General features: G+C 38.0%; 1 protein-coding gene across 5 annotated transcripts in view; it reads right to left on the bottom strand.

Moving 5' to 3' along the window:
• Nucleotides 1-12,081, bottom strand: part of ift27 (intraflagellar transport 27 homolog (Chlamydomonas)) — a 50,938-nt gene extending 38,857 nt beyond the window's left edge. For 4 of the 5 annotated variants that reach the window (XM_053231253.1, XM_026933406.3, XM_053231246.1 and 1 more), the window contains exons 1-7: nt 11,899-12,081; nt 9,100-9,179; nt 5,841-5,900; nt 5,515-5,574; nt 4,658-4,775; nt 3,455-3,564; nt 3,130-3,256 (exon numbers count right to left, since the gene is read on the bottom strand). In XM_053231253.1, the coding sequence (XP_053087228.1) occupies nt 3,158-3,256; nt 3,455-3,564; nt 4,658-4,775; nt 5,515-5,574; nt 5,841-5,900; nt 9,100-9,179; nt 11,899-11,932 (561 nt within the window). In that variant the 5' untranslated portion in view covers nt 11,933-12,081 and the 3' untranslated portion in view covers nt 3,130-3,157. Of the gene's footprint in view, nt 1-642; nt 3,257-3,454; nt 3,565-4,657; nt 4,776-5,514; nt 5,575-5,840; nt 5,901-9,099; nt 9,180-11,898 lie in introns of those variants that run through there. The other variant, XM_026933405.3, reaches the window with a different exon arrangement.
• Between the last annotated feature and the right edge of the window lie 651 nt (nt 12,082-12,732).

The following is a 12,732-nucleotide window of genomic DNA, read 5'->3' as shown; positions in this document are numbered from 1 at the left end:
GTAGGCTTAGATTTTCAAATGAAATGTTGCTTTGGGGATTTGTGCCATTTAGCCACTAGAGCATTAGTAAGCTTGTACACTGATGTCAGATGAGAAGGCCTGGTATGTAATCCACATTCCAATTCATTCCAAAGGTGTTCAATAGGGTTGATGTTGGGCATTGTGCAGGCCACTCCAGTTCTTCCACACAACCTTGGCAACTCGTCTGTATAGACCTTGCTTTGTGCGCCGGGGCATTGTCATGCTGGAACTCATAATGCTACAATATTCAAAGATATTTTAGACAACTGTGTGCTTCTAACTTTGTGGCAACAGTTTGGGGAAAGGCCCACATATTGGTGTGATAGTCAGGCGTCCAGAAACTTTTGGCCATATGGTGTATGTCGAGTGATTAGTAATTCACTGACACGTGTTCTGGTATAGTCAAGGTTTTGATTCATAACACTTAAACTGGCAGAATTCAAGAACATTCACAGGCGTCATTTTCACTGGCACAGAGCACACATATTGTATTTTTTATATGTATATATATATATATATATATATATATATATATATATATATATATATATATATCAAAGTGTGGCCTAAAGTCTTTCTGTCAGTTCACTCGGGAGTATAATGAAGTCACTCAGATATGTGTTTTAACAGATGAGCATAGCTTTAATAACAACTCTTTTATTAGATTTTTTATTCATGAAGAATTAAATTAAATACACTTCCACATTATTGTAAAGATTAAAATTGCAGTCATTGTCCTTCTGGTTAATATGGTACAAAGCTATTTTAGATTTCTCAGCTCTCTATGTGTCTGATGGATCTTATAATCGTGGCTCTTACGAGCATGGATACGGCAGCATTAATACAGTGTGGGAAATTAGATTACACTGCCATAGATGTGCTCTGAAGCGTACGCATCCACACACTTACAGGGTTTTTAAAAAGCTGCAGAGCCACAAGCACACATCAAGGACATTGGCTTTGTGTCTGCGCTTGTGAGTGCGTGTGTTGCACGACATTAAAGCTTCTTTATTTCATTCATCTCTGTCCAAATCTGCGTCACACCGACCCTGAGAAAGCTGTGAACATTTCACTCGAGCACCACAGCATTTCTTTGAATATCCATCACGTCACGGTGATGACAGGAAAGGAGACAACATGGCCGCTGCCTTGCCTAAACCCTGTTTTGTTCAGTGAAGTGTGGCGCTTGGCTAAAATTCAGCTCTGTGAGTTTGAGCTCTCTGAGGAAAGGACACAGGCAGTGTGAACCTCACTAACTCAGACACGCCGCACGCTCTCCTCATGAACTGGTGCAGTGTGTCGCAACAAAGCAATAAAAATTTATTTCAACCTCCCAGGGTTTATCAAAGGCAAAGAAACAATACTGCTCGTCGTACCAAAAGAACAACTGTAATATAGCCATATAGAACTTGTACAAATCAAAACAGAAATATTAGCAGACGGGTGTACATCTACACCGCCATTAAAAATAACATGACCTTCAAATTTGTCTAAGATGTCCCATCTATTATTGTATCTACAGTACGTTCAAAATATTCTTAGGTCTTACTGAAAGTTAAGTGTGAGGGTCTCAGCTCCAAGATAACCATGCTGTGATCAGGTAAAATAGTGACGACAACAAACAACAACTATTATTATTATTATTATTATTATTATTATTACTGAGTTATTATTTATTTAACACATTTCACATTCAAGGTATCAACTCAAGGTATATTAAAAAAAGAATAAGCATATAAAATGAACTAACTTCATATGTACTTGTTGAGGTTTGTTTTGAATGAGTTTTGTGAAGTCTTGAGTCAGAGTTTCAGGGCAGCGACACTAAAGGTTCTGTCACAAGCTCTAGAGAGTTTTGTGTAAGGAATCTTGTGTAAGATCTGAGTGAGTGGGTTGCTGTATAGGGGATGAGCTGTTCAGAAAGGTAGGAGAGATCTAGACCACGGAGTGAGTTAAGCCAGTTAAGTTGTTGAAGAACAGGAGAGATACGGGCAACATTTCTGGCGTCAGTAACTCGGCATATTACGATATCCCTATACTGTTTGTTAAGGGATTTAAGAGGAAAAATTTTAATTACAGTAATCAAGATGGGATGTAATAAACACATTTGTACATCTTGAATGCTTAGACCAGGCCAGAGACAGGCAATATTGTGAAGATTTTTATTGCAGAATTTATATGTGACTGAAAAGGGAGTATTGTGTCAAAGATGATTTTGAACAGCGATAGAAGGAGTTATGAGAATGCCATTGCTGTCTTGTCATAGTTCAGTCTGAGAAAGTTTGAAGTCATCCAGCATTTGCTTTCCTGTAGGCAGCTGATTAAAGCAGGAGGAGGGAGAGGAGCAGAAGGTTTCATGCTGAGATAAACTGGTGAATCATCACCATAGAAATGGAAGTTTAAATGATATTGGACAAATAACGGAGCCGAGGGAGATCGAGTAGATACATTATACGGCCAAAGTACACTATTTGTGGACACCTGACCATCACATACATATTTACTTTTTGAACATCCCATTCCAGATTTACCCCCCCATCCCTTTGCTATTATAATATCCTCCACTCTTCTGGGAAAGCTTTCCACTAGATTTTAGAGCATGGCTGTGGGGATTTGCCCATTCAGCAACAAGAGCATTAGTGAGGTCAGGCCCTGCGAAGCCCTGGGGCTCGTTGGCATTCCAACTCATCCCAAAGGTGTTCAGTGGGGTTGAGGTCAGGGCTCTGTGCAGGCCACTCGAGATCTTCCACTCCAACCTTGGCAAACCATGACTTCATGGAGCTTGCTTTGTGTCAGGCTGCAACATGTTTGGACACCTTTCCAGTCAAGGGAAATTGTAATTCTACAGTATACAAAGACATCCTGTACAATCGTGTGCTTCCAACTTTGTGGTTTGGGGAAAGTTTGGGGAAGGTCCACATACGGCTATACAGTGGATAGGATACAGTGATTAACTGCTGCAGTGTTGGATTTAAGTTGACCAATGAATATGCAGTGCTGCCTGTCAGTGATGTATGATCTGAGCCATGCCAAAGCTGTGCCTAATTGGGATTAGTTAAGATGTCATGATTGAATAAATAAATAAGTACACATGAGCTATAAACAGACCATCAGAGGTTGTCGGTCACTGTGGGTCCTAACCGAGCCTCTGGATCATCTGCCTTTGGTCCTGATACAGAGCATAAAAGGCTTGGGCTAAACTCAGAAAGGGGGCATCACAGTTCTCCATCTCCTTCTGTAGTACAAACACACACAGATGAATACTGGGTTAGTAAGAGGAAATAAGCTTCAGCTCATTCCGTATGAAAAATGCTAAAGTGGTTACTGAATATTATTTAACAGCAGTCTGTAAAATGTGCTAAACTGAAATGCTAAACTCAGGTTTAATATTATGATGAATGAGAAGTAGTGGTGTGGATCAGAGGCCACTCACAGCGGAGGTCTCGTGGTACTGAAGACCTTGTTCCTGTGCCCACTCCTGTGCCACTGATGTCTCCACCTCTCTCCTCGATGCCAGGTCCGACTTATTCCCCACTAACACACCTTTAACACACAGACACTCTGTAACTGTCAGTTCAGACAGAGTGCCGGAGGCTCTGTCTAATGCCAGCCCAGCCTGAGGCAACTTTTTAATATTCAATTTGCATTTTCGTTTTTTTTTTTTTTCTTGTTATTTGCTTTTTGATAATTTAGCCCATTAGTGATCTGCTTTAAAATCTGGAAAGAAGTTAAAAGATTTTAAGATGATAATAATCTAGTACTCGGATTCCTGACCATGGAGCTGTGCCCCAAATCAGAGAATAAGAATCTCTTTATTCACCAAATGTCCAGGGTATGCAGGAATCTCACTAAATCATTCAGCAAATCAAAAGTAACATCATCCAGCTTAAGAAAAGGAGGTTTAAAGGTGAACAGGCTTTTTCTGTTGCAGCTCTGAGATAATTAATAAAGGCACCCCCACAACAGACATTTTTAAATTTAAAAACATTTATTTTCCCTATAAAGCCTTATCATCTCTGGTTTTGCTTCTTACTGCTTTTTGTTATTCGTTTTATTTTTCATTAAAATGGATAAACTTTTTTTTATTATTTATTTTTCATAGTACATATTATGCCTTACTACATTTGCCTTACTACATGCCTTACTAGTACTGTATATATAATAGAAAATACTATAATGTGATGTAAACTAAATTTCTTAATTAAAAGCACATTTTAATTAAACACAAAGCATTAGAAATGATCCCGACTCTAAACCACCTTGCCCTGGACTGCCTCTCTGTGCTCGCTGCTGGTGGGTGTTTCTATTATTTATTTATTTGTTTGTTTTAATTAACTATAGAAAGCCATGCCATACTGTAAATGTTTCTCTGTTAAGTAACAACACATGGACCACATGAGCTCTCTATTCAAATGAACAGGATCTTTAAGAGAATAAAAAAAAAAAACGTTTGATTTTAATATGCCATTACTATACCCTGTGTAGTAAGCATATATACTGTTTATTGTACAAGTAGTTAAATTAAGTAATTAAAAATCTTAGTCTTAGTGTGTACTTCCATATGGCTCACTGCAGTGTGGAATGGAAAAGGCATTAAAGAAATGTGTGTGTTTGTCTCAGGAGAGCTTTCTCTCACCTGGTAACTGCAGTCCGTTGCAGTGAGCTCGGACTCTCTCTAGCCAACGGCTGCAACTGTTGAACGAGTCCAGGCTGCTGATCTCAAACACCACACACACCACTGACGGCTGCCCCCACTACGCAAGAAAACATATGTACACACGGCCTGTAACTATATACAGCACCGGTGTCGCTGACAGACAAAAACACACACATTCAGCAAATACATGCAGGAGCTCAATTAGCCCAGTGGAGCAGTGAGAGTAAAGCTCTTAACTAATAGGGCTAGGGAATTTATTATGGCGTGGGAAAAGGCTCTACTCCTGCCAACCCCTGCTAGACTCCAATTTTTAGATGTTTCTTAAATTAGTGGTTCTAGCGCGAGTGTTTCCGCAGACCCAAAGCCCTGTGCAATTTGCTGTTTCCCCTGCTCTAACACAGCGGCTAATTACCGACCCTTTCCTGAGTTTAATCAGGTGTACTGGAGCAGAGAGAACATGAAACTGCTGCACAGGGCAGCAATCAGTGTTTCAGATCCTTCACACCCACACTCCGTTCACACTAGCCACCATTTCTTTCTTATGTAAGTCCATGACACAGAGCTACATTTCCGGTGGCAGTGACAGTCATCAGAGTGACATGCAGCATTTGAATAAAGATTTTCTCCATTGTATGCAGATTAGTTCTGACGCAGTAAAGCAAATAATCCAAATTATTCGCTCTAGAGAAGGATGGAAGCAGAGAGAGAGAAAGAGAAAAGCATAATGCCAAAGCAAATTCATTTACAGTGTTTGTAAAAAAAAAAAATAAAAAATTAGTGCAATGGTGATAATCTGAATGTTTTTTAAACAATTTTGTAGGAAAAAATTGCATTACCATTTTCTCACATGCCTCCATGAAAGTCTCCCGTCCTGCAGAGTCAAAGATATACAGCTCCTGAAAGAAAAAAGACATGAACGAATCGAGTGAGTGAGTGAGTGAGTGAGTGAGGGAGGAAGTTAATTATCTGAGTGAGTGAGTGAGTCACTGAGTGTGGATGTTAATTAACTGAGTGAGTGAGTGAGTGATGAAGTGAGGGAATGAGTGAGGGAATATGTGAGTGCATGAGTGAGTAAACGAATGAGTGATTGTGTGAGTGAATTAGCGAATGAATGAGTGAGTGAATGAAAGAATGAGTAAGTGAATGAATGAGTGAGTCTCACCACACTGTCGCAGGTCTCCGGAATGTTCACTGACTTCACCAGCAGCTCCACACCAGCAGTCTGTAGCACACACACATTCATATTCACACAAGTGTAACCTACAACCCACATCGCATGAAAAAAAAAAAAGCTCTACATGTCTACACTGGGTTTATTATGTACACCAACCTTGTATAAACCCTGATTGTGTATTCCTGCTGGCCAGTTTATTACACCTTGCTGTAGATGTATATTTAGAGACTAGAGATCTCTTTCCAGGCAGTATTTGTGTTACTCATCCTATAGCCTTTGCCAATTTCAGACCACAGGATGCTGTTGGGTGGCTGTGGATGGAGGACTGTATCTTAAGTCACTGCTGAGCTATGACTGAACCACCACCCAGGAAGCATCTAGTAAAGTGCTGGCCCTGTGGTGGTCTTGGTGTGTGAAAGTCGAACAAAAATGTGTCTTAGATCAAAAGAATCATCTGGCATTTAATAAGATGTTTCGGCATTTCATACATTTGACTGAATCGGTTCTACAGGTGTGGTTTTATTAAGTTTCTGTTCAGTATTAAACAAATCCATGGGCGAGAGAGAAAGAGACAGACTGTGATCCTGGAAAGATGTGCCGGCTGGCAGAGGTAACGACTGCACACACACACACCCTGGAATGCCAATGAGAGCTCATTGCTCGTAAACACGGCCCAGCCCAGCTTCGCTAACAAGCCGGCCGACATTTTCCATGAGTGCCATCGTTTATGGCGTGCCCTTCAAATCCTGCCTACGCGCTGTCCGTCGATCAATCGATCGTTCTCCATGTGTCATATTTAACGATCTTTAGTGATGTCCGGTTCACCTATTTGACCTGTACAAGCGTTCTCTCCGTCTCTCTCTCTGTCTGTGAAACACAATGCTTTACCTTTTATCATGCTGAGCACGTTGGCACTGTACCTATGCCTGCAAATCTCTAATACTACGACCTCACACACACACACACACACACAGAGCACCCAATTACTGCAGTGGTTGTATAAATTATTGACGTTCCTGTCACCTGTAGCCGTGCAGCATGCTGATGCAGGCAGCCGTGTGCGACAGCACCTCTGCGTCCCTCTCTTCTGTATTCAAATCACTTCATCTCCATTCAATAGAACTCAATTGACTTTCTTCAACCACATAAGAGCTGTGTGCTAAGTCATTAGATCCACTAAAATGGGTTAGTAGAGAGATGTAGCTACTCTAGTCTCCTAGATCTACTGAGTCGCAACCTGCAAGAAGGGACTAACAGGGTGAAAAGACTCTGCAGATAGAGAACTAACGTTCTTCAATTGAGTTAAAGAAATACTCTGGTGTTTTTCAACACGTTTTATGTAACACATCTGTAGCATATGTACAATTACTATGGACAAGAGCTTCTGTATGTGTCCTTATACTGTGAAAAGAACAGAACACCTGTTTACGCAAAACTCACGTACAGTGGAAGTCTAAGGCAAGTGCTAGGTATAAACATTTACACATGATTATACCATGGCACGGTTCAATTCTGGACCGATTATAATAAACAGACAAAAGATACGTAACATTTTTGGAAGGAGTCTCCAGTGTCAGTAAGTTTTCCACCACATGAACGCCTTCAGGACAGAGGCTGAACTTAGTGTTTTACAGTTTCTCGATAACATGACAAGCTCCATTTTTTCCTTTTCTTTATTTTATTTTATTAACTTCAAGAACTAGAAAAAAGAAAGGTGAAAGGTGAGAGAATGACTATTTATAGCTGCTATAACGTAAGTGTTAACAGGAATTAACTCGTTTTGGTAACTAAATGCTAAACACTGTAACTAAACGTTTTAAATGAACATGTTGCTCATTAATAAATGAAAAAGAAAATTGTAATTGCTGTGGCATAAGTGGAATAAAACATTTTGGTGTGGTAGTAGTGACTGCTTCATGTTGGGCCGGCCCGTCGTTGATTATTTTCTTATAATAGCACGCCTCCAAGTGGTTTTTTCCCTTTACCTACATAACACAAATTCAAAACTACAACCATGACACACTAATAAAAGGTTTTTAGAATGAGACAAACATGCTTTTTTGTGTGATGAAGAATTCATGAAAGTGCTTTAGCAAAATGTACACAAATGTTTTGCATAAATGTAAAACAGAATTCAACGTCTGCCCTCAGACTTTTGTCGTACATTTATAATTTTGGTCTAAAAACGTTGTCTGTTACTTGGTGCATTGTATCACGTCTAAATTCTCTTCTGTGGTAATCATACATGCTACCCATACTGTAAACAGAGATCAGCCTGAAAATGCCGGAGTATTCCTTTAATAAAATGTATGTACTATATATTATATGTTCCAAATGCAGTACCAAAACTTCTCACCTATCTGCTGGGACCTTGTTTCATAATCGAAGCAGTACTGTCCATTTGACCTTTGGTACTTATGGTACTTACGGTATTTGGCACTGAGAGCAATGAGTGACATCTAGCTGTAGCACTACAGCTCCTTAACTGGGAGTGAAAGCTTAATTGTGAACCGCAAAAAAGCGGAGGCTTGGAAATGAGTTTAATACTAATTAATGTTTCTATTAATCTTAACCTTTTTAGGGTAGTTGCTAAGATAAATTACATATCTTTCACAAAATGTACACAATACTCAAAAGCATATATTACATTATAAAGCCAGTGAACTAACCAACTAAGCGTGAGAAAAAAAAAAGAAAAAAAAAAAAAAAAAAAAAAAAAAAAACACACACACAAAAAAAAACAATGATGGAAAGCTCCAATGATGGTTTGAATCCATATCTTAATACATTCACATATTCCCATTCAAGAGAAATTATTTAATTATAGCAAAATTCTTTATCAAAATGACCATCACAGACACACAATTCAACACAACACATCCTTGGTCTCATCTTATAGCTGTATCTCTTAATCCCATCCTCAGCATGTAAATATTAGAATACATTTTGGAATGATAATCATGATGTTGCACTTTAAAACCCGTGGACAGTGTTTATACGGGTGACATTTGGAGCTGCTTTTTGTCCTGCAGATCTGGCAACCCTGATTGTCTGTCTCCGTGCTGATTTCCACAAATACTCTTTCAGGAACGAGATGGAGCTCACCGTGAAGAGTTTTATTATACCTGTGCCAACCTAATACTGATTATGTGCTTATTATAGAAGTCTTGACTTGTTGTTACTGAATAGTACTGAGGTAAAAGCTGCCTTAGAATGGGGTTTACGGAAGGATGGTGACTGTTCTCACCATGCTATAGTTCTTCTGGAAGTGAGAACCATCGCTGCAGAACATCTGAGACAGGGCACTCTTCCCTACCGCTGCATCTCCTACCCACACACACACACACACACACACACACACACACACACACACAGAGCACAGAGTAAGAAGGGATGAACTGAACTGATGATGAGTATCACTATCAGGGCTGAGGCTGGCTTAAACACAGGATCAGATTTGACATTTTTCTATATGATCCACTAAATCCACTGCATTTGCTGGATGTGTTGGCAGACACGCAGATCTTGCAAGTGCACACACGAAAAGGAATATCTTAAATCGCACCACCAGCCCTCTGATATTTAGCATAACTCAGAAACAGAATCAAACAGCTTGCTGAGAATCGATAATCATGGGATCAGTGCATCTATAAAACTGTAGTAAGCGCTCCAAATGGGGGTTTCTCCTATTATAGTTGTGTCTATGTTTACAAGTTAACATCTATTAAACCACACTGCTGTTCATTTCTCAATTCTGGATCATTATAATTTTTACAGTAATAGTTATTCACATGGGACTTACTTCACACAATCCAAGGCTAATAAACTGTTTTTTTTTTAAACGTATTTTTACTTAACAAAGAAATCGGATTAATCATTGATATGATGAAGTGTCTGTAAAGAGACGAAATGAACTAAGTTGTTTAGCAGACGTTCCATTAAAATGACGACAGTAAAATGAAAATATACAGTTGGGGTCATAAGTTTACATACACCTTGCAGAATCTGAAAAATGTTAACAATTTTTAAAAAATATGAAGGATCATAAAAATTGCAGTTTGTTTTTTATTTAGTATTGCCCTGAACAAGCTATTTAGCATAACACATGTTTACATACTATATAGTCTACAAGACACAATAATAACTGAATTTACACAAATGAACCAGTTTGAAAGTTTCCATACGCTTGATTCTTAATACCGTGTTGTTACCTGGATGATCAACGAATGTTTTTATGTTTTGTGATAGTTGTTCAAGAGTCCCTTGTTTGTCCTGAGCAGTCCTGAGCATAAAAAACAAACTGCAATTTTTATGATCCTTCATATTTTTTAAAATTGTTAACATTTTTCAGATTCTGCAAGGTGTATGTAAACTTATGACCCCAACTGTATATTTTCATTTTACTGTCGTCATTTTAATGGAACGTCTGCCAAACAACTTAGTTCATTTCGTCTCTTTACAGACACTTCATCATAAACTGCCCACTGTTCTTCAGAAAAATCCTCCAGGTCCTGCACCTTCTTTGCTTTTCCAGCATCTTCTGCATATTTGACCCCTTTCCAACACGGCTGTGGTGCAAACATTCACTGATGCTCAAAAAGGCAACACGATACATTAAGAGCAGGGGGGTGTAAACTTTTGAACAGGATGATCGGTGTAAATTGTTATTATTTTGTCTTCTGGAAAACATGTACATATCTTATGTAGATTCTGAAGGACAGTACTAAATAAAAAAATTAAGATCTTTAAACAAAATAATTACAATATACACCGATCATCCTGTTCAAAAGTTTACACCCCCCTGGATCTTAATCTATCATGTTGCCTTCTTGAGCATCAGTGAATGTTTTCACCTTTTGTAATAGTTTTGAGCCCCTCAGTTGTCCTCAGTGTGAAAAGATGGATCTCAACATCATATAGCCGTGTTGGAAAGAGGTCAAATATGCAGAACATGCTGGAAAAGCAAAGAAGGTGCAGGACCTGGAGGATTTTTACTGCTCAGGACAAACAAGGGACTCATGAACAACTATCACAAAACATAAAAATAGTCGTTGATCATCCAGGTAACACACACAGCAACAAGAATCAAAGGTATGGAAACTTTCAAACTGGTTCATTTGTGTAAATTCAGTTATTATTGTGTCTTGTAGTCTATACAGTATGTAAACTTGTGTTATGTGAAATAGCTTAATCAGTACTAAAAAAAACAAAATGCAATTTTTATGATCCCTCTCATTATTATTTTAATTTTTTTTAATTATTAACATTTTGCAGATTCTGCAAGGCGTATGTAAACGTATGACCCCAACTGTATACTGATAAGAAGTACAGAATGTCTTCCTTTAATTAATAAAGAGACCTGCAGTCTTTGGCGAATCGCTGTGGAATAAGAGGGAGAACTCGGGGGGGAGTGCTGTTATAGGAAAATAATCAACTTCATGGTGGTAACAGTAAGAAAGTTTCCCCATTTGAAAGTCTTCAGGATGGAGAACTTTTTTTTAATTAAATTTTTTAAATTTAATTTTCAAGATAGAGAAAAAAAAAGTGAGGCTGGCAACTGACCCGATTTTTTTTTTTATAGCTGTCATAAAGTAAGCGATAACAGGAACTAACGTGTCTTGTGGATGTTCTACGACATTGATAATAGCTCTATAACTATAACTATCATAATTAAAACTATATAAACAGTTAAAAAAAACATGATGTGTCTATTGATAACTTAAAAACTGAAACCAACTCGTCGTTGATTGTTTTCCTATAACTGCACAAACCCATGTGTTGTATTCCTTACTTAACCAAAAATCATCAATTTGCAAACTCTAGTGATGATTAAACAAACTGAATAAACGTTTACCCTAACGTTTCAAAACACAAGGATTAAATGCCAAATACCTCCCTATTGAACACACAGTGCACTACAAAGGGTGCAGAAGCAGTTCATTTGTAGTGCCCTTGGTTAGGAGAGAGAAGTCGTTTAGAACTCAGCCACTGTAAACACAAACCGCTAACTAGCTAGCTAGCCTGTATACGATGAAACTCTTCTTACCGACAAGAATACACCTAGCTCGTAATTTCACCATGGCGCAAATGTCATTTACAGTGATGTTTGTAATAAACTGTAACTTTATATCTGTTTTAAACTGAATGTTTATTCTTAAGACTAAATTCCGACTGAGTTTGCGCCGAGTTGTTTTCCTTTCCCTCTTCCCGACTAGTAAAGCTGCACACAAGTGCGTTTTCATTGGTGCAAATCACAGCACGCGGGCAATTTCTACAATATGATTGGTTGTGACGTCAAGTGACGCAACACAAGCGCGTCGACTCTGGCTTTGTGTTGCAGTACTGATCTTCACCACTAGTGGTCGCAAATGTTTTTTAATTGCCAAAATTATTATAAGTTTATTTTTGATTTGTTCTGGAGTACAATATAAAAAACGTGTTGTGTATTCAGTGTCCTTTTAAATGCTTGGTGGTGTTCAAAACTAAATAATATTAGCAACAACAATTATAATATAAACCTTTTGTTTACATTGTTTTTTAAAATGTATATGGCACCTTTCATAAATTTAAAAATCAGAACAAATGGGTTTACAATGTGAATTAAAAAAGAAAATAGTAAAATAGACCAATAATGATAGTGCAATAATTAATTGCAGTAAATAAAAAAAGAAAAAACATAACATATAAAACAAATTTGAAAAAAAGAACAAAAGTACAATAATTAAAATAAAATAAAAATGAATATGAAAGTAATGTGCCAGTAAAAGTAAATAAAATAATAGCTAGTTAAATGCTAAAGTAAAAAAAAAAAAGATTTTAGCTGTTGATCTGTTAAAATCAGTGATGGATGAAGCTTGATGAATTTATTTATTTATATTCA

This window comes from Pangasianodon hypophthalmus, chromosome 2 (genome assembly GCF_027358585.1).
Source record: "Pangasianodon hypophthalmus isolate fPanHyp1 chromosome 2, fPanHyp1.pri, whole genome shotgun sequence".
NCBI classification, from domain to species: domain Eukaryota; kingdom Metazoa; phylum Chordata; class Actinopteri; order Siluriformes; family Pangasiidae; genus Pangasianodon; species Pangasianodon hypophthalmus.
The sequence above is the reverse complement of the archived record's forward strand: the minus strand, read 5'-3'. Positions and strand labels throughout refer to the sequence as shown.